Source organism: Aythya ferina, assembly GCF_964211825.1.
Source record: "Aythya ferina genome assembly, chromosome: 23".
In the NCBI taxonomy this organism is placed as follows: domain Eukaryota; kingdom Metazoa; phylum Chordata; class Aves; order Anseriformes; family Anatidae; genus Aythya; species Aythya ferina.
The window spans coordinates 3,038,747-3,059,716 of NC_140321.1; the positions used below are offsets into that span (position 1 = coordinate 3,038,747).

At 53.4% G+C, this 20,970-nt stretch overlaps 2 protein-coding genes and 1 pseudogene across 5 annotated transcripts in view; 1 reads left to right on the forward strand and 2 right to left on the reverse strand.

The window, feature by feature from the left end:
- Window positions 1-1,896: 1,896 nt before the first annotated feature.
- On the reverse strand, window positions 1,897-10,414 carry LOC311423037 (feather keratin Cos2-3-like). Its single transcript, XM_084496635.1, has 3 exons — window positions 10,394-10,414; window positions 4,863-5,605; window positions 1,897-4,487 (listed from the first exon to the last, which is right to left on the reverse strand). The coding sequence occupies exons 2-3, from the start codon at window positions 4,959-4,961 to the stop codon at window positions 4,161-4,163; spliced, it is 426 nt and encodes a 141-aa protein (XP_084352761.1). The 5' UTR covers window positions 4,962-5,605; window positions 10,394-10,414; the 3' UTR covers window positions 1,897-4,160.
- LOC311423016 (uncharacterized protein) overlaps window positions 10,254-20,970 on the forward strand; it is a 37,802-nt gene continuing 27,085 nt past the window's right edge. For all 3 annotated transcript variants that reach the window (XM_084496602.1, XM_084496604.1, XM_084496603.1), the window contains exons 1-3: window positions 10,254-10,311; window positions 10,745-11,281; window positions 17,214-17,374. In XM_084496602.1, coding sequence (XP_084352728.1) covers window positions 10,260-10,311; window positions 10,745-11,281; window positions 17,214-17,374 — 750 coding nt within the window. In that variant the 5' untranslated portion in view covers window positions 10,254-10,259. The remainder of the gene's footprint in view (window positions 10,312-10,744; window positions 11,282-17,213; window positions 17,375-20,970) is intronic.
- LOC311423045 (feather keratin Cos2-3 pseudogene) lies at window positions 11,353-14,162 on the reverse strand (annotated as a pseudogene). Its single transcript has one exon. The product of its transcript is annotated as a feather keratin Cos2-3 pseudogene (transcript).

Genomic DNA, 20,970 nt, shown 5'->3' on the forward strand with positions numbered 1-20,970 from the left:
CTGCTGAGATTCACTGGCATTGTTATCTTTGGAGATTTTCTGGGATTTTGTGTAATTCTTCTTTGAAATGGAGAACTCTATTCATCAAACAACAACACATTGCTTCACTCCTACAGACTTGCCACATGCACACTACCACATGCCAAAGGATGTGGACAGCACAGCTCTGTCCAGCACAGCAGAGCTCTGTGCCTATTCAGGCGAGCTGCCATGCAGATCCCAAACTTCTCCATGAACAATCTCCTTCTCTTTTGGGACACCACAGGCAGTGAAGAGGATTCACTGCTTCATGCGGTAAATATTTTTGGACAGAGGGAGAACGTGCACGCTGCCTGGGGGCTATGAAAGGAGCAGTTGGGGTCTGCAGGGCTTGGAGTGTCATTCCTTTGGATGTCTGAGAAGTACACATTTGAGGCATTGACAAGGCAACTAGCCAGGCACAGCCTAGCCAGACAAGGTGTTAGGGGTGGTGATAGAGGGGGCCCAAGCATCAGGGAAGCAGAAACTGCTGGGGATGTGGCCCTGGGTGGGTGCCCCCTGTGGCCCATCATTGTGAGTGCACGTGACCCACTGAACCCACATCCTTTTCCCTGCTGACTCCTCACCCCTTGCCCGATGGAACAGGTTGTCCTTGTCCCCTCTAGGCTCGTGCCATCCAACACCCCAATGAAGCCCCGTTCCTCTTGCAAATGCTAGGTTATCCCACCAGAACAGGACACAGCCAGAAACCCTGGATGCTGCGTAGCATGGTTCCTCCCTTCTTTCTGGGGATGTGAAAGGCATCTACTCCTCACACAGGAAACAGGAACATTTCTATGGAGCTGAGGACCCCAAGGTAGAAAGAACAAGCTCAGTGGGGAAGAATGCCCTGACATCAGCCATGGCCAAACAGTGCCTGTGCAGAAGTTAGAAGAGAAGGCAGATGTAGCTGGGGAAGTGAGGACCCCACTGGGAGAGGAGACAAGTGCAGCCCCTGCACATGATGCGGCTCCCAGAGTTCCCAGGATCCCTGACTGTGACAATCCTCAGAGGTTGCTCCTGCCGGAGGAGGGAGAAACCCCAGGGAGCATTTGGGGCACAGTCAGAACAGAAAATTTATCTTTGTTGAATCTCCTCCTGTTCCCCCAGCAGGGTCATTTCCTGAGCTCTGTTCTCTTGGGGCTGGGAGGTGCTTTTCTGACTCTCTCCCACAGCAAACAAGAGGGTCGGTCTAAGCATGCACCGTGGGTATCTCATCTTCACTGCCTTCCTGGGGCAACTGCTGGGTAAGTGCTGGCTTTTAATCAAGGTATAAATCTGCTTTCCCCAGGAAGCCTTACCACATTTATGTGGGGAACAGCTTTTGAATCACAAGGAAAATGTTGGTAAATGTTGTCTCCTGTTTCTGGTTCTTGGCCGGTTTCTATCATGATACTGTTATTCTTCGAAATTTGGAAATGGAGATGAAGAACAGACCTCTTCTGCTTCTCTCGTCCTTTCAGTCCATCCTTTTTCTGCGTCTCTCTTCTGGTCCACCTACTGTCACCAGAGAAGATTTCATCAGTCTCTGCAGTCCCTCATTTCTCCCTTTCCTATAGAAACAGCCAGATTGTGTCCAAGTGGATACAGGGACATTAAAGCTCTCCTCCCATGCACATTACCAGGGTGTCCAGTCTGTCTTCTGCCTGATGTGTGAGGCAGGAGGAGCAGGCACACAGCACAGCTCTCCTCAAGGTCCGCTCTGGCCAGGGAGCTCTGAGCTCTGCCCCCAAACCACCTTGCTGTGCCTCAGCCCTGGGGACCTTTCAGCCCAGTAAAGGACAGGGGGCCTTACCTCCCACAGGTCTGAATTCACTCCTGTTTGGCTGTCTGGAGATTTCCCCACAGAACTGCTGAACTTCTCTTTCTTCCAGAAACCACGGGGCAGGTGTCCGTCACCCAGCAAGAAGGACAAGTCACCGTGGAGCAGGGAAACACCTTCCAGACCAATTGCACATATGAAGCCTCCAACTTTAATGGCTTGCTCTGGTACAAGCAAAAGAAGGGACAAGCCCCTCAGCTGATTACACATCAAGCAGTAGCAGGCACCAAGCAGAGTGATCGTTTCACCACGGAGCTGAACACTGAGGGGAAATCCAGTGTTTTGCGTCTGAAGGAAGTCAAGCTTTCTGACAGCGCCTTGTACTTCTGTGCTGTGAGTGACACCCTGGTGCAGGAAGCTGCCCTGGCTGTGCAACAACTCTGGATGTGGAGGGCACTTGTTCTCCAGAAGGATTCTGTCATTTCCAAGACAATTGTGAATCTCCAGATTGTGAATATGCTCCTCCATCTCAGACTTCAGTGTTAGCCAGGAGATAATTCTGGCTCAGAAGCACCTATTGATTATTGCTCTAACCCAAGCAATAGATGTGTTATGCGTAGAAAGTCTTGGTCCCAGCGTGAGAGCTGGGCCGGGGCTAATACCTGATAGGCCAGATTCCAGAGAGGCCTGGATGAAGGCTCCATCCAGTGATGGCCCTGCACCGCCTAAGAGGCTGGCTAGGCCAGGCTGACAAGATTTGGCCAGGCCAGGCACAGGCACACAGGCAGCAGAGCTGGGGCAATGCCATGCTAGGCCTGAGCTTGAGCAGAGCCCCCAGTCTTTGGGCTAGGGGCCAAGAGTCCTTGTGAAAGTAAAGCACCCCCACACCACAGGGCCCCGAGGTGTGCTACTGTGGGAAGGTCCTCACCTGGGTGTGGAGAGCAGTGGGGCTACATGGAGCACAAGGGCCACTTCATCTTCATGGCTCTGGGAATGACAGAGGAGCTTGGTGCCTGGGAGAAGATCCCCCAGCGTGTGCCCTGTGGTTGGGCTGGTGCACACCCTGTGACAGTCAGGGCCCATACACAGATCTTGCTGAGTGCACAATCAGGTCCCATTCTCACTGCTATGTCTCAGCAGAGACTGTGGGATACCTGCCCCCACAGAATGTCTTTTCTGGAGCATGGTGCAATTGTGCCACCTATGAGGTCTCTGAGTTCCAGGGCCTGATGAAAGATGATCCATGCTTGGGGCAAAGAAAGCAAGACTGAGCAGCCATGAGTGTTTGGGCATTGGTCCCTGTCCTGGGCCTGCCTTCATGAAAAAGGAATTGAGTTCACAGGGCCTGGGGACTCCAGTGTGTGGCCTGATGGGACTGGTACCAGAACGAACCTGTGGATCCCCTCAGCCCTATGCATCTTGGCAACAGCTGGGCCATGCCAGAGGCTGTGCTGAAGTGTGATGGGGATGCACAGGGAAGCTGTTCTTGCTCTCCATGCCCAGACATGATGCCCATGATTAGGTGGTGGAGGAAATGTGAAAGTCAATGAGAGACAGAGGGCCATCGCCAAGACAATTACCCATTCCCAGTTTCTGCAGTCCTTTGAGACCATCTTTGTCTGAACCTCCATCCCCAGCACAGCTCCACCCAAAGCAAGACGAACACTCTTCCCCAAGAGCTGGGGCCTCCAATGTCAACAGCGCTTGTCTAGGCGGAGATGCCACAAGTCAAGGACTGGTGGCTATTGGCTGTGGTGGAACTAGGGATGTCTTCCTCACCTTCAAGAAACAGTGCCTGAATGATGAATTGCTGCAGTATGCCCCACCCTCCAGTGCCTAGAGGAATGAGGCAGTGCCCCCAGCCTATTCCCATTAAGGAATGGTTTTCTCCCTTGGCCATCAGTATCCAGATGAAAAGACCACACAGGGACACACTCAGGGTTGCTGCAAATGTTTATCAAGACTCAGGAGGGAAAGGAGGTGACTCCAAGAGGAGGCCCCGAGATCGTAGCACAGCAGGAGCAGACAAAAATCTGTTCAGTTTTACCAATGGCAGACTTGCAACAGGGCATCAATCTACCTGGCCCACATGGGGAGGAGGGCTAGCAGGTCTCTCCAGGCTTGTTTCTGGGGGCCTCACACAAAGCAGAGGGCAAAAAAGCAAAGAAAGAAAAAGAGCATGTAGAAAACAGGGTAGGAAGACATTGGTCATGTTGTCATAGACTCAAGACTGGCCCCTTCCTATCTGTCTTTACAGGACAAGACAGAGATGGTCAGGTCCTCTTAGAACAACAACATGAGGTCTCTTCTTCCATCCATTTTAGTCCAGCAGCATGTTCTGAGTTCCTGGGGTCCTGGTCTGGGGCAGTGTCTGGCATCTTTAGCAGGGGCGGCACCTGCTGCCACAGTAGCGGCTGGTAATGCAGGAGAGGTCACAGCACCCAGAGTTGATGGGGACTCCATCACAGCTGAGGATGCTGCCAACGGCAGCGGAGGTGGAGGATCCCACAGCTGTGTTCTGCGGGAAGGAGCTGAGGATGGGGCCGGGCAGGGTCACCACCACAGGAGAGGGCTGGATGACAATGGTGGAGTTCTGGCACTGCCTGACGCAGGGCTCGTTGCAGCTGCTGGCCAGCGGGGTCGGGCCGCACGGCTGGCATGGCCGGCACTGGTCGTAGCAGGACATGTCTGGGGGCAGGAGGTGCACCTGGGAGAGAGGGCAGATAGGAAGTTTGACATGGGCATGCGTGAGAAGCAGCCAGTCACAACAGCCTAACAGATCCAAGGCACAGGCAGTACTGTGAGCTGGAGGCTGTGCAGGGATGTGCGAGGCATTCTTGGCTGCATCATGACAGGGCCCAAAAAGAGCCACCACAGCCAGGATACACCCTAGGCTTCAGCATAAGAGCCATCATATCAAAGACCCAATCTTCCTGCATGACAACCCTTCTATAACTTGACTCTCCCACAACCAGCAGTCCCAAGATATGGCAGGGCACACAGCTGATAGCAGCTGAAAGGTCCAAGGAACTGAGTCCTCCTGTGGAAGAATGACGTTGACAAGAAGGGGCTTCACACTCACCTGGTTCCCAACAAGAAGAAGGCCAGAGAAGTGGATGATTGAGCACGGAGCTGGGCTGGCTTTTATAGTGGGCCTTAGCTGCCCCATGTCCAGAGGCATCCCTTGAAGCAGGGACTATTTTCTGACAAGCTACTCATGCATGAAAAACATCCCACCTAATGATACGGGATGTGTGTTGCCTTCCTGTGATGCTGCTTTTCATTTCCTGCTTTATGCCCTTTCCCCAAAGAAGGCAACTTCTGAGTGGCAGGTAGGGAGGCCCAACTATTTCCAGGCAACACACCTCACTGTGGGCAGAAGACTCAGCTCACGTGCTGGAAGAGTCCGGTAAAAGCAAATGTTGTCAGTCTGGGTTACTCCCTAGGGACTCTCTGGGGCCCTTTTGGCTACAGGTGACCCAGCTCCTGACTGTGACCCTACCCCTGCTGACACTGCCCTCAGGGAATACCTGCTGGCCTGTTTTGCCTCCTCCTGCTCTGACCCAGCGATGTCTGTAAAGGGGGAGAGGTTGTGCAGGGCCCTTTCTGGATCACAAAAGAAAGGCCCAACAGGTCAGTGGCTGTTTTAGTTAGAAGGAATAACAAGATGAATGTACACAGAAAGGAAACCTTTCACGTGCAGGTGATCCTGCCTTCTACCAGCATCGGACAGAGCCGGGTGGATTTTCCCAAGACACACAGTGCGGATCCCGTCCATAGGGAAATCCTTCTTCACTCCCATAACTTGATGCCTTTCATTTTTTGCTTTAAAAAATGAATAAAATCATACACCATCTCCTTACATGATGCAAGCTTATTTAATTCATGACACCCACCAGTGATCAGTAGCAGCACTCCGGCACTTTCCTTAGCACTGCTACTCAGGCTAACAAATGGGATTTTCAGGCCTTAAGTTCAAGGCCCAAGAAAGCTGACATTGTCTTGTCAAGAGCCCTGGCTCCAGTGCCTTCTGGAAGGCTCTCAGTCCACCTCCCCTCTCTATCACGTCAAACTATGTACTTGGACCAAATGCTGTCCAGAATCTTTGCTGTACAATGTGTCATGTTCATACACATGTTCCTCCCTTGTGGGCACTTGCCTGTACTGGGGCTATGTGGGACAGACTCAGCATTCCCCACAGCAGCCCCTAGAGTGCTGTGCTCTGCTCTTGGAGCTAGAACAGCATTGCCATCACACCAACGTTGGGGCTATAGTGGAGCAGTGCTGACACAGCATCAAGACTCTCTCCAAGCCCCCCAAAGCCAGCAGGTATGCAGGTGGGCACGAGGTTGGGAGGGGACATCACCAGGGCAGCTGACCTAAACCAACCAAAGGGATATTCCGTACTGCATGATGTCACACTCAGCAGTGAAGATGTGAAAGGGGAAGGAGAAACAGGGGTGGGCATACTAAGTCAGTGCTTCCAAACACTTCGACGAACATCACTTGCTGATGGGAAGTGGAGTATAATTTTCTCTCAGTTTGTTTCCAAACACCCTTCACTCTTTAGTTTTATAATTTTTCTTCCTTTTTCATTTAATTATATTATCCCTATCTACACTTGTAAGCCCTTTAGCTTAAATCACATTCTCTGCGCACATCTTGCTTTCAGCAGGGGGTGTGAGAGAGCTGTGTGGTGGATGTTTAGTTGGCAAGAAGAGAGCAAGAAGGAACCTGAGAACAGCTGAACAATCACAGAACAAAAACAGCCCAGAAGTGCCCACTGCACATATGCTGAAATGCAGCCTTCTGTATCTGAAGCCCTCTTTCTCCTGAGCCTAAGAAGTTCATTGCCAATTTCAGTCCCCAACAAGGATAGGCCCACAACAGTTTGGATCCTTTCTATAATTCTGTACCACAGGATTCAGAGTGTAAGAGCATGGTGGCAGTCACCCCTCCCTGCCTCTCCAGGCTAGGACACAGCTACACTCCCCATGGCTAGAGAGTTCAAAAGGATGGCGTTAGCTTTATGTACAAGGAGAAAGGCTCAGAAATCCTGCCATCTTTGTGCAGGCCCAGCCCTGCGTGGATCTACTGCCGGTGCAGTGTCAGTGGTGTGTGGGGTGGGACAGAGGTCCCCCATGGGGAAACCAATGCCACACATACATCTGTGACTCATGGGCCTCGTGCTGAGTCATGCAGGGCCTGAAACCTTGGGCAGAAGTGGCATCGAAGGAGAGGAACATGGGTCCTGGTGTTGCTGTGCTGTGGGAGGAAGGACAGACCCTATGGGTGCCACACAGAAAGCCAAACAGACGTGTATTGTCTACTCCCACCTCACAGGGGAATTCAAAGGAAACAGAGCTGAACTCTGGAGATGAAGCATACTTAGTCCGGGGCTAATGCGTGCAATTTCAGAAATGGGTAGGTTTGGTTATATGGATGAAATATACATGGAAGAAATATTTACCCTGAAGGCGATCAAGTCCTGGAGCAGATTGCCTAAGAGATGCTATTGGAGCTCCACCCTCTGAAAAGTTCAGACTTTGCCTGGACTTGATCCTAAGCAACCTGATCTGATGAGACCCGCTCTGAAAACAGGGTTGGACTACGTGCGTGCTGGAGGTGCAGCCTGTGATGCTCTGGAGGAGGATCATGCACAGTCACCACATATCAGCCTTGGAGGGATGCTGTTGACAGATCAGTGTTTCTGTTAATTTCCAGGGTGACCCTTGATCACGTACCGATATCATTCATGGTATCAAAAGCGGGTGGAGGGAACAGCACTCATGCAAACTGCTGCTCATGTCAAAAGATGCATGAATTCCTGGGTGCACTCACAGACACTCCTGGATGCATACTGAAGTATATTTGGGCACACACAGAGATAGTTGTGCACACAGTGAAGAAAACAAATACTGCTCTCCTGAACTCCAGGGTTCTGATTTTACTTTCTACTGTCTGTCAAGGAACATCCTGGCTTGCTGAGGCCCTGCTGTGTTTTACCTCCAGAAGATATCGAGTGGTGGAAGGCAAGGAATCCTGAGCAGCAACTCTATCTCCTTCCCACAGGAGTGAGGGGAAGGTCTAGAGAGAGGTTTCTTCTGTTGCTGCTGGGTTTGTCTGAGAGCTGAGAGCTGCTGCTCTTTATTCTGGACTCAGATATCTACCTCTTGATCCAGGCTGGGAATACACTCATGTGTGGTGCCCAAACAGACCATGCATCCTTCTGTGTAGTTTGTCTTTGGAAACCTCTCATTCACTGACATGTGCCATGTCTTGGTCAGGATGCCTCTTTATGGACAATTTACTTTTCCAGCTGTGTGGTCTGGCTCCTCTTCCTCCACTAGCGGGCCTAAACTGGGATGTCCTCTTCACACTCATGGCCTATGACCAAGCTGCATGCATCTGCCACCCACTGCAGAACTCCAGTCTAGTGGGAGGCCTGTGGGCTGAGCTCCTGCTCCCCTCCTTGGCACAAGCGGCGCTCACCCTTCGTTTGCCCTGCTCTGGCCCTACACAATCACAGCTCCTTCTGGGACTCGCTGTCAGTCATGCAGCTGCCTTCTGCAGAGAGCTTGTGGACTGCTGTGCTCCTTGAATACAACAGCACCACCAGTTTTCCTGTGCTCCTTGAGCTCCTGCAGGGTGCTCCTGGTCTCCTTCTGAATGTAGACATGTGAGAAGACACAAGATACAGTCTGCTCACTCTCACTTCCCTGCACTTGTATCATGCCGGGGGCTACGTTCCCTCCTCTATACCCACCCCATTGCCAACTTCTCCCACAACAAAGTGGTGTCTATCTTCTCCAGGGCTGTGATTCCCTCTGCTCCATGCACCAACCTACGGCGTAAAGACCGAGAAGGTGAAGGAAGCCATGCGAAACTTGAGAAACAGAGGGAGGTTGTTTCTTTGTTTCCTCTGCTGTGTTCTCTGTCTCTGCTTTCAGGGCCATGCCGTTTTCTCTACTCTCTTCTGCAATGGAGGTCTTGGGGAAGCTGCCATCACTGCTTCCACAGCAGCCCTCATTTTCTTTCTTACCTTTCAGCTCCTCCCTCCTTGTTTCCTACCCTAGAAGCAGCCCTTCAGCACTTGGGAGGGGGGCCGAGAGAAAGAACTGCAGGAAGCTGGAAACAACACACACGGATACAAACCTGACTGATAGATGATGAGGGAGGAAGAGAAGAGATCAAATGTGGGCAGTCACAACACCAGTTGGTGGCCTATCAAGAAGCCACAAGGAGATCAGCTTGGGCCTTGCACCTCCTACAGCTGTGAGCTAGGACACACGCTGGGATGGGTGCAGGACAGACCTATACAACCCCATGAGGGGACGTGCAGGGAAATGGGAGCCGGGAGGAGCACACTAGGGCAGACAGAACAGGGTGTAAAAGGGGCTGCAGCCTGTACTTGCGTGGCTGGGCCCTGCACATGAGCACCGCTGTCTGTCCTGTCCTCTTCTGGAATATTTCCTTACGTCTCCATAATCTCGCTCTGTCCCATGCACACATGTGCTGCAAGGAGAACGTAGCAATTCCTCATGGAGTAGCAGAAGTGGATTTGATGCTCGCTGCTGGAGTCAGACTCAGCGCGAGGACATCCCTGCCCTGTGCTGTCAGCTGCTGGAGCCAGGGGTCCCCCGAGCAGGGAAAGGGGGTCTCAGCCTCCAGGAAAATGTGGCAAGTCCATTTGGGGGCTCCAAAAGCAGCTACTGGGGGTACTGGCCTGGGTGTATCTTCCCCAAATGGGCATGCTTGTCCCTGCCTGTGTGTCTCCCAGGTACGTGCTCAGCTACTATTGCCGTGAAGCCTGTAAATGGGAAAGTGGCAACTGTGCCCCTCAATCTGGGCAGAGACGCTCGACCGACAATGACAGCTCAATGGGCAGTGCCAGACAGCAGGGCCCCGTACGGTTTGGGGTGCTGTCGGGGCACTGTGTCCCCGGACCCATTCCTGCTGCTGGCTTTCCACACCTGCAGCAGTGCCGGCCACAGCTGTGATACCAGCGCACCACAGCACCAAGCTCCCAGGCCCAGCCCGGCCTGACCCGTTGCCTTCCACTGGGGACGCTTCAGGCAGGCAGCTGCTTTCTCCTCTCCCGCTTCTCTCCTCTCTCCCTACTCATCTCCTACCCCGTTCACTGCCCTCCTCTCCCCTTCCCACTCCCAAAGGAGATGCCGTAGCAGACGGGCAGCTGCTGTCTCCGCTCCCTCTCCCTTTCGCTCCCGCTCCCTCTCCCACTCCCGCTCCCACTCCCTCTCCTATCCCGGGCTGGGCTGCAGGACGGGCAGAGCCCCGCGGGCAGCAGCCGAAGCCCTGCCCGCCCACAGGCGCCCAGCACTCGCAGCCCGGGCCAGCCCCCGAGCGGCCCCGGGGCGGAGCTGGCGGCGCCGGGCGGCGGCGGCGGGGAGGAGGCGCCGCGGGCGGAGCAGAGCCGGGGCTGGCGGGGGCAGCGCGGCGCGGGCGGCGGAGCGGCGGGATGCGGCAGGGCCGGGCCGCAGGGCTGGCGGCGCTGGCCGCGGTGCTCCTGGGTGCGCGGGGCTGCCGGCGCCGGGGACGGGACGGGACGGGACGGGGCTGCCCTCGCTTCTGGCCCGCCGGCTTCTTACGAACCTCGCTCCCCTCTGGCCTCCCTCTGCAGCCATCCCGCCTGCCTCCAGCGAGCTCAGCCGGCCGTTGCCTCCCGCCTTGCCTTGCTCCCTGCCTCCCTCCTCTCCTTTCGGCACACCCCCACTCATTCCTGCCTGCTTCCCTTCTCCTCCTGGCTCGGACTCTTCTCCCAAACAGTCCTGCTCCGACTTGGTCCCCTAATAACCATTCCCAGTGAAATGCCTTTGTGTGCTTTCTATTGAGGGAATGCTCCCATCAGCTGTCAGCCGTTTTCTTCTTCCCTTTCCCACTGTGTGACATTTTCGGTGTAGGAAAGACATTTTCTGAGTTTTCTCCTGCTTTCTTTCTCGGCAGTGGCTGTGGGCAGAGCCCAGGTGCAGCAAGATCCATTGGCAGAGACCAGGGAGGGCATCGGCATCAACATCACCTGCTCACACCCCAACATCCAGATTGATGAAGTCATCCACTGGTACCGCCGTCTCCCGGGCCAAGGACCCGCATTCCTCATGAGCATTCGTAAAGACTCCAGAGCACTGACGGACCTGCCGGGGAGGCTCGAGGTGGCAGCAGACCGCCGGTCCAGCGCCCTGTGGCTCACCGAGCCCCGTCTTCGGGACGCGGCGGTGTATTACTGCGCCCTGAGAGCCACGGGGAGAGGAGCCGGGGCTGCGGCCGTGCAGGAACCGTGGCGGGCGGGGCCGGGCGTGTGTGGCGGGGGCGAGGCAGGGGCACAGCCCCCAGGGGGCGCTGCCGCTCCGCCCGCCAGGACCACCTCGGCCCGCAGCCGCGAGGGTTCCCCCGCCAGCCCGGCCCCTCCAAGGCACTTCGGTTCTGCTGAAAGGGTCTGGAGCCTGGGTGCAGCTGAACGGAGATGGCAGCAGCCTGGCAGAGGTGTGTGCAGCGAAGAGGCACTGAAACACAGCCCCTTTCTCCTGAGCCCTCCTTTTCCTCACGCTGCAACGATCACCCTCTATTTATGCCAACCTCAGGCCCCAAAAGTCAGGAAAAGTGGAAATGAGCATGAGGAAGTCCCTGCGAGTGCAGGTCCTGGGCCTGAGGAAAGCTGCTGCAGGCTTGGGGGCAAGTGGGCACCTTAGAGCAGCGTGGGGGCATGCAAACTGCCTGCTGTCTTTGCACTGACTCAGCCCATGGGAGTGCAGAGTCCTCAGGGACTGGAGAATGCTGTGTATGGTCCATTACGGCGAACACCAATGCTGACTTGTGGAAGGTGATCAGCCCTGTATGTGTGCCATCACCTGGGCCCTGCCAAGTGCTGTGCTGGGGGCGGTTGGGCCTCATGGGACACATGTTCCTGCCGCACGTGCCCATTTGTGCTGGCCATAGCCCTGAGGTAGGGCAAACGAGGGAAGATGAGGGTGGAGTAGAAGCAGTCGGGTATCCCTGCACTTATTCCACCCATTCCCCACATCTGCCATCAATCTTCTGTCCCCACCTGCTTCCCCAGCACAGCACTGTCCTGAGAAAGAAGAAGCCCGTTCTTAAGAGCCTACAGGGTGTCAAGCCTCCACAGCCTCACACAGACTCGTAACTTCTTCTGTGAGGACAGCACAGGTTGTGCTCTCTGTTTGCAGGACAGGGGGGAGCTGTGGGCAGAGATGCTGCAAGGCAAGGGTAGATTGCCCCTTGCTCTGTGAAAGTGAGGAATGTCTTCTTCAGCTCCAACGGGCATTGTCCAAGAGAGGACCCTCTGCAGCATGTCGCAACCTCCCATTGTTCTGGGAGTGGGGAAAAGGCTCCTTAAACACCCATCTTATACCCACCAAAGGCAAGACAATTCTCGCTGGGCGGCTCAGGAGGGCATACGCAGAGGGAAGAAACATCTACAGCCAAGGCTGGGTTGCCGGAAACTTTAATGAGTGTAGAGAGGAAAAGGAGGTCACTCTGAGCAGAGGCCCTTCAGTGCAGGGATCTCCAGGGCCTACTGAGAGACATGGGCCGAGTTTTCAGAAATCTCAGGGTAGCCCCTGGTCAGGCTCCTGCCCATGTTTGCCAGAGGAGGTGAGGAAGGTCCGTCATTCTGAAAGCAATTGCATGAAGACTCCTCCTTCTGTTGTCCAGCACCATGGTCGTGCTGGAACCCCAGGGCCATGGGCAGTGCCTTTAGCAGGGCAGGCATCTTCTGCCACAGTAGCGGCTGGAAATGCCTGAGAGATCACAGCACCCGGAGGTGATGGGGACACCGTCACAGCTGAGGATGCTGCCAACAGCAGCAGAGGTAGAGGATCCCACAACGGTGTTCTGTGGGAAGGAGCTGAGGATGGGGCCGGGCAGGGTCACCACTACAGGAGAGGGCTCAATGACGACGGTGGAGTTCTGGCACTGCCTGATGCAGGGCTCGTTGCAGCTGCTGGCCAGCGGGGTCGGGCCACAGGGCCGGCATGGCAGGCACTGGTTATAGCAAGACATGTCTTGGGCTGGAGTTGAACCTTTGAGAGATGGCAGAAAGGAAGCATAGCACATGGGTAGGTGGGGAGTAGTCTGATTACCCAAAACAAAGGAGCCAAGACAACTGGTGATGGTGGATGTGAAGGTTGTGCCAGGAGGCTCATGGTCCTCATCGCTTTGTACTGACAGGGCCCTTCAAAGAGCAGCCAGATCCAAAGAGACAATCACATTGCACATAACCCAAAAGGCTGCCTCTACACCATGTCACAGTCTCTCTCTACACAGAACGTCTCTCTCCACCATTCTACCATGTCAAGGAACTCCAAGGCCCAGCATAGCTCTGAACCACCACCAGATGAGATGTCTGTTGATGCAAGACCCCTTCTACTTGAGAAGAGGAGGAGAGAGGGCTTCAGACTCACCTGGTTACCAAGGAGGATGAGGCAACAGAATTGGATGAGAGAGCAGAGAGCTGGGCTGCCTTTTATACTGGTACTTCATTGCCTCAGGCCCAGAGGCACCCTTGGCAGAGGTAACAATTTTCTGACAAGCTCATCTTGAATGCAAACCATCCCAACAAATGATATGGGCTGTGCACTGGTTTCCTGCACTGCTGCCTTTTCATTTCCACATCTAGGCCATGGCCATTCTGCAGTGATGGTTTCTTTAGAGTGCTGGCATGAAATGTCCAAGGATTTCTAGGGCAGGAATGCATCAGTGAGGGCAGAAGACTCACTGGAAGTGCTGGATGGGTCCCCTCTGATCATCTTCATGGCTCTGCTCTGAACCCACTTGAACAGCTCTATATCTTTCTCATGCTGGGGGCCCCAAAGCTGAACACAGCACTCCAGGTCGGGTCTCACTGAAGCGGAGCAGAGGCCGTGAATCACCTCCCTCCACATTCTGGACATGCTTCTGTCAAGGCAGACAAGCATGGAAACAAAGCTTCTTTCCTTGGCCAAATTCAACTCTGGCTTCGATTTAGCTCTCCTAACTTGATTCCTATCTTGCCTCATCAGACTATGTATCTATATTCTTTCCAGTCTACCTGTCCTTGCTCCTACCCTCTATGGCCTTCTCTGTCATGTTTGAGTTCAGCCAGTTGCTCCATGTTCATCCATTCAGGTCTCCTGGCATTTTGCCTGACTCCCTCTTTGGTGGGATGCATCACTCCTGAGCTTGGAGGAGGTAATCCTTGAATATTGCTTGAATATTCCTTGAATATTAACCAGCCTTCTTGGGCCCACCTCCCCTTCAGGGCTTTGTATCATGGTACTCTACCAAGCAGATGCCTGAGCAGACCAAAGTCTGCTCTCCAGAAGTCCAGGGCAGCAAGTTTCTTGTGCTTCCTCCTCACTGTGCTCAGGAACCTAACTTCCACCATTTCACAGTGACCGCAGCCAAGGCTGCCCTTGAGCTTCACAGTCCCACCAACCCCAGGTACTATGAGAACGAGGTCCAGAATATAGCACCTCTCCTTTTAAGCTCACCTTTTGCACTCACCTGAGTGCCCGGTTGCTTTTGTTCACACATCTGCTCTTGTCTTGTGACAACCACTGTGCAGCTGGCTTTGTGTGAAGGCACGTGGGTGCAGAGATTTGTGCAGGACTCCATGCAGGTACAGATGAGCACGTGCGTGTGTCCTTGTTTCCCCTTTATCACGAGGGTATATGCACTTGGCAGCACTCTCCCCTGCTCTGTGCATGAGTCCTGCAGGGGAGCGGGTTCCCAGGGTCAGAAGGAGCCTGAGAGCAGCTGAACGCAGATGGCACCAGCCTCTCAGAGATGTGTGCAGGGAAGAGGCACTGGAAAATACAGCTCCTTTCTCCTGAGCCCTCCTTTTCCTCCCGCTGCAACAATCACCCCCTGTTCCTGCCAACTTCAGGCCCAAACAAGGACCGTATCCGGACAGTTTGGATCCTTGGTTTAATTCAGGATAGCAACGTTTGGAGTGCCTCAGAGTGGCTGTCCATCGTTGACCTTGGGATGTACAGGAAAAGCAGACTGCTGTAAGGCTCCTGATAGTGTCTGTCAGTCAGAGATTTCCAACCCTGGACACTGCCAGGTCCTCCTGGGAGTCAGTGCTGAAGCCAGGCCTATCTCCTCACAGTTGTCTATAAAGGCCTGCCAGCATTGTCTCAGAAATGCATCGCAGAGGGGACAGATTCCCATGGCTGGTTCTGCCTGGACTGGCTGGTTCGCCTGAGGGTAAAGGAGCAGCTTTCACTCCTCCATGTGTAGAATATCACAGCAAAGGGATCACACAATAGCAAGAGTAATTTGTGTGTCCCCCCCTCACTCCCCCTTGTGCCAAATGAATTCTCAGCATTTGGAGTGCTTCAGCATGGCTGACCGTCTGGCACAGTGTTCATACTTCGTCGGAGCCCTTCCCGCAGGCCTAAGCCTGCAGCTTTGGCATGGAGGGCACCTTCTGCTTGAGTAGCAGCTGGCAGTGCCAGACACCCAGTCCTGCTGAATGCTTTCATTAGGGCCACAAGCAGTCGGAAGGAGGGCACCCTCGTTTGTGCATGGTCCCCAACAAGGGAACACAGGTCATGACAGCATAGGTCACAAATGTGCTGTGGAGAACACAGGCTGGCTGGAGAAAGGGGCTGACCAGAACCTCATTTTGGTGCAAAGGAGCAAAGAAAAGGATTTTCCTCTTGGGTAGGAAGCACCCCCAGAGTAATTCAGGATGGGGGCTGGCTGCCAAGGAAGCAAACCCTCAGGAAAGGCTTTTGGGTGCAGGAGGCACCCAGCCACACATGATGAGCCAGCAGCGCGCCCTTGAAGCAAAGGTAGCCAACGGCCTGTGGAGCTGGAGGCATCAGGGGGTGCCCCGCAGTGCGTGGGGCCGGGCAGGTGGGGCGTGGGCGAGGCGGGGGCACAGCCACAGTCGGGCCGCGTGGGGTCGCTGCCGGTGCTTGGAAGTCCCCTTGCAGGGCCTGGAGTTAAACAGCACGGGCCCGAGGGAGCCTCAGAACAGCCACATTGGGTTTCCTCCGTTTTCTGCAGTGGTCTTGTTTCCAAGAGCTTGTTGTACAGGTTTCTTCCTAAGCCCAAATCCAGGACCTCTGGCGCTGAGATGACGTCCTGGCAATACAACAAATATCTGTGCTGGACACTCACTCTAATACACGTGTTGGAACCTTGGATCTTGCCAAAGAACTGAGTCATTGAGGGGTTTGCTGCACTAGCCAGCACTGTTGTAGGTCTGCCCTTGGTGCAGTATTCACTCCTGTGTGTGCAGAGCTGCTGACTGCTGAACAGAGGGCTGTGGTGGGGCGTCCTTCCCTGCCAGATAATGTGTGGCTCTCCCGGGGTATTGGGTGGAAAGGGGGTGGGGGAAGCAATCCCATCTTCATTGACAGCAGAGGTGGGTGCAGGCCTCTGTGTCTGGCCGGGTTCTGGATGGGTGTGGGAGGCCACTGGGGACACTTGCCCCTTGCTGGGGCTGCCCACCTGCCAGAAGGGGCAAAAAGAGGGAAGCACACAGCAGCCATGTTGGTGTCCTTTTGCCTTTATGCTGACCAAGTGAAATGTCCTAGGCTTCACAGGCTTTCAGCTGTGAGCTAACTGCACAAGTGTGACGCTCCCAGTGCTGGAACACTTCTGGCTGGCCAAGGGGTCCTGGAGCACAGCAAAGACTGGCTGGATTCCTTTCTGACTGCTTTAGCCACTAGTCCATCCCTCTCTTGAGAGCCTTGCTGGGGCAGAGGTGAGCCCCAAGGAGCAGCAGGGGGAGAGCTTTGCTCCACCCTCTGTGCTGAGGTTTAGAGGCTGCTTTGAGCTGGCAGAGGGGGAAGTGAACTTGCAAGCTTGAGCTCCCTCTTTCCAGGCACTACGTGGGCACCCTGTGAAGGCGAGAGCGTGACATGGTCCTGCTTTTCCTGGCAGCCTTGTTGGCACTGTCAGACTTTGGTGAGATGTGACTTTGAGGCAGGGCAAGCTAGGGTCAAGGTGGCATCCCATCATTTCTGGAGGGGGGAAATAGGACTCCTTCCTCCTGGAAGAACTAGAAGTGTTATCTGTAGGGAGAGCAGGGGCTGCAGACCAGTACGGGAGACAGTCTGGGAGATGTCATGAGCAACGAGTGTACAGGGATGAATAAGCATCTGCACTTTTCCTTTGCAGATGCCTAGCGTTCATACATGCATTGTTCATAGGTACGTAAGGACTCAAATCCTGGTAAGATACTGCTAAAAAGTAGGTAAGCTGACAGACTTGGGTATGGGAATTGAATAACACCTGCAGAAAGAAGAGGGCATGTGTACTTAGCTCAGCATTTTATAGCCCATGAAAAGGGAGATGGAGAGGGGGGACAGTGAACAAGTTGGTGAGCTGATAGACACAGGAGAGAGAGGGGGAGAACAGATACATCTTCAAGCAGTGCTGAGATGCTGTTCTGGCTTTGCAGGTCATGCACAGAAGGACTCCGTGGTGCAGTTTGCACAAGAAACTGCCATCCAGGTGGGACACAACGCTACTCTGCACTGCAATTTCTCCACCAGCACCTCTTCTCCATACATCTTCTGGTACCAGCAGCACCTGACCCAGTCCCCTCAGTTCTTGCTGCAGGTGAGCAAGTTCAAGCCTCATGTGCATTCCGGGAGGATCTCCTCTGTGCTCTCCATGGAGAACTCCCAGGTGCTTCTCCACGTGCAAGATGCCAAGCTCCAGGACAGCGCTGTCTACCTGTGTGCACTGAGCCCACACTGGTGCCTTCAGCTTGCAGCTTTATACAGGAAGGTGCAGGTGCTGTGAGGTGCAGTTCCCTCTCATCACAGTTTGCATGGAGCTCTGAGCTGAGCCTGCCCAGCAAGGACACCTGGGGCTTGTGGTGAGCCAGCCGTCCCACTCCTGATGCCTGGCAGTGTGGTTAGCATAACCAACAGCAAGGCAAATATCCATCATGTGGAAGGGGCTGTTAATGTGCACCCCTGCCTCCTTGTCTCTCCCTCTCACTGGCCGCAGCATGTGGAGACACCCACCATTGTGGCGAGAAAGGGCATTGTCGTCGACGGGAGGAAGACACAGACGCTCAATATGAGTGAACAGTGAACTTCAACTTTAATGGATAGCTCAGTCGCCTTTTATCTATTCCGAAACTCGTAAACATTCTTAACTAAACTTAGGATTGGCTAACACTTTCCCGCGCTATGCAGTTGCTACCGTCCTGCCCCAGGGGGTCTATCCAATCGCCTAAGGGCATCGTGTTCTTGATCCTGATTGGCTCTCAGCCACCTGCGTACGTGCCCAGATCCATGTAAGCTAAGTACGGTACTTTATTAGCTTATTGCCTGCCAATTGCCCCACATTCACATGTCCCACCTCACTTAACCATTCCTCAACAGGGCATTGGTGTTATCAAGCTAGTAATCAAACTAGCAATTTATTTGTAGTAAGCTTTAGGATTTTGTAGTAATTTTTAGTATTTCTAGTAATTTATTATGTAATAATACATTCCTAATTACAACCACAACCTGTGGCCAGTCCTCATTCCGCCAAGGATCCATAGAGAACCTGCCAGTGCTCTGTAGTGTTGGGAGACAGAGCTGGGTGTAGTCAGCAGGAGCCTTGTGTTAGAATAATGAATGGTTCCCTTGATAAATGGGCCACATTGTGAAGGGGTTTTCTTGGAAATGGAAGGCAAGATGCAAAGCAGCAATGGCTAAGCTCAATACACCACAATCCAAATGCCTCAGGGAATTAACTTAATAAATGGAAAGATGCATGTACGGTAAGGAAAGAGAAAAGGAAGGAAGGAGTGTTAGCTGGTCCTTAGCTGCAATGTGGAAAATTGAGAAGGAGTGGTCTGGAAATTTAGAGGAAGAAAACAGAAGGTTGAAAAGGGAATTATCAGCCAAAGATACAGATGTTTTGGCTGTTGCAGAACAGTGCTTAGACGATGTTGAGGACTTTTCAGCTTCGTACACTACCCTCCACCAAGGACGCTGGAGGTGCAGATGAAGGTGGAAGGAGACACAACCAGGTAAAAAGTCCAGATATGTTACCCAGTGTACTACGAGTCAATCCACAGACAAGGACTAGACATTGTTTATTTCAGAATAGTGCAAGTCTGGGTAGCTGGTGGTTTCTAGCAAGGCTGGCACCCCTTAAGACTTTTCGTTCCACTTTCATAAAACCCCTTCTCAATACATTTACATGTTTGTACAATCCCCACTCCTCTGAATGGTTACATACTACCATAGTGCTGCCATGACAGAATCATTCTTGCAGATCTTTGGAAAAGAGGGCGGGCCACTTTGGAGGACTATAAAGACGTTGCGAGGCTGTGCATGGACAAAATTAAAAAGGCCAAAGCTCATCTGGAGCTCAAAGTGGCTACTGACGTTAAAGATAACAACAATTGTTTTGAGAAATACATCAACACAAAAAGGAGGACTAAGGAGAATCTCCATCCTTTACTGGATGCAGGGCGAAACTTAGTTACAAGTAACTTAGTTACAAGAAAAGGCTGAGGTGCTTAATGCCTTTTTGCCTCAGTCTTTAGCAGCAAGTGCAGTTGTTCTTGGGATACCCAGCATCCTGAGCTGGTGAAAGGGGATGGGGAACAGAAAGTATGCCTCATAATCAACCTGGAAATGGTTGGCGACCTGCTACAGCACTTGGATGTACGCAAGTTGATGGGGCTGGATGGGATCCACCCGAGGGTACTGAGAGAACTGGCGGAGGAGCTGGCCAAGCTGCTTTCCATCATTTATCAGCAGTCCTGGCTATTGGCGGAGGTCCCAGTCGACTGGTGGCTAGCAAACGTGATGGCCATCTACAAGAAGGGCCGGAAGGTAGACCCAGGGAACTATCGGCCTGTTAGTTTGACTTCAGTGCCAGGGAAGCTCATGGAGCAGATTATCTCGAGTGTCATCACACGGCACTTGCAGGGCAAGCAGGCGATCAGGCCCAGTCAGCATGGGTTTATGAAAGGCAGGTCCTGCTTGACGAACCTGATCTCCTATGATAAAGTGACATGCTGGCTGGATGAGGGAAAGGCTGTGGATGTGGTCTACATTGACGTCAGTAAGGTCTTTGACACCGTTCCCCACAACGTTCTCCTCAAGAAACTGGCTGCTCTTGGCTTGGACTGGCATACGCTTTGCTGGGTTAAAAACTGGCTGGATAGCCAGGCCCAAAGAGTTGTGATGAATGGAGTCAAATCCAGCTGGAGGCTAGTCACTAGTGGCGTCCCCCAGGGCTCACTACTAGGGCCAGTTCTCTTTGATACATTTATCGATGATCTGGAAGAGAGGATCGAGTGCACCCTCAGTAAGTTTGCAGATGACACCAAGTTAGGTGCATGTGTCAATCTGCTCGAGGAAGGAAGGCTCTGCAGAATGATTTGGATGAGCTGAGGCCAACCGTATGTAGTTCAACAAGGCCAAGTGCCGAGTCCTCTACCTGGGATGCAATAACCCCAAGCAGAGATACAGGCTGGGAGATGAGTGCTTGGAAAGCTGCCTGGCAGAGAAGGACCTGGGAGTATTGGTTGATAGTCGGCTGAATATGAGCCAGCAGTGTGCTCAGGTGGCCAAGAAGGCCAACAGCATCCTGGCTTGTATCAGAAGCAGTGTGGCCAGCAGGTCTAGGGAAGTAATCGTCCCCCTGTACTCGGCTCTGGTGAGGCCGCACCTCTAGTACTGTGTTCAGTTTTGGTCCCCTCACTACAAGAAGGACATGGAGGTGCTTGAGTGAGTCCAGAGAAGGGCAACGAAGCTGATGAGGGGTCTGGAGAACAAGTCTTACGAGGAGCAGCTGAGGGAGCTGGGCTTGTTCAGCCTGGAGAAGAGGAGGCTCAGGGGTGACCTTATCACTCTCTACAGGTACCTCAAAGGAGGCTGTAGCAAGGTGGGGGTTGGTCTGTTCTGCCACGTGTCTGGTGACAGGTCAAGGGGGAATGGGCTAAAGTTGCGCGAGGGGGGTTTTAGGTTGGGTATTAGCAAGAACTTCTTTACTGAGAGGGTTGTTAGGCATTGGAATAGGCTGCCCAGGGAAGTGGTTGAGTCACCATCCCTAGAGGTCTTTAAAAGACATTTAGATGTAGTGCTTAGTGATATGGTTTAGTGGAGGACTGGTTAGTGTTAGGTCAGAGGTTGGACTAGGTGATCTTGAAGGTCTCTTACATTCTGTGATTCTGTGATCCTCAGAGAGGAAGGGTC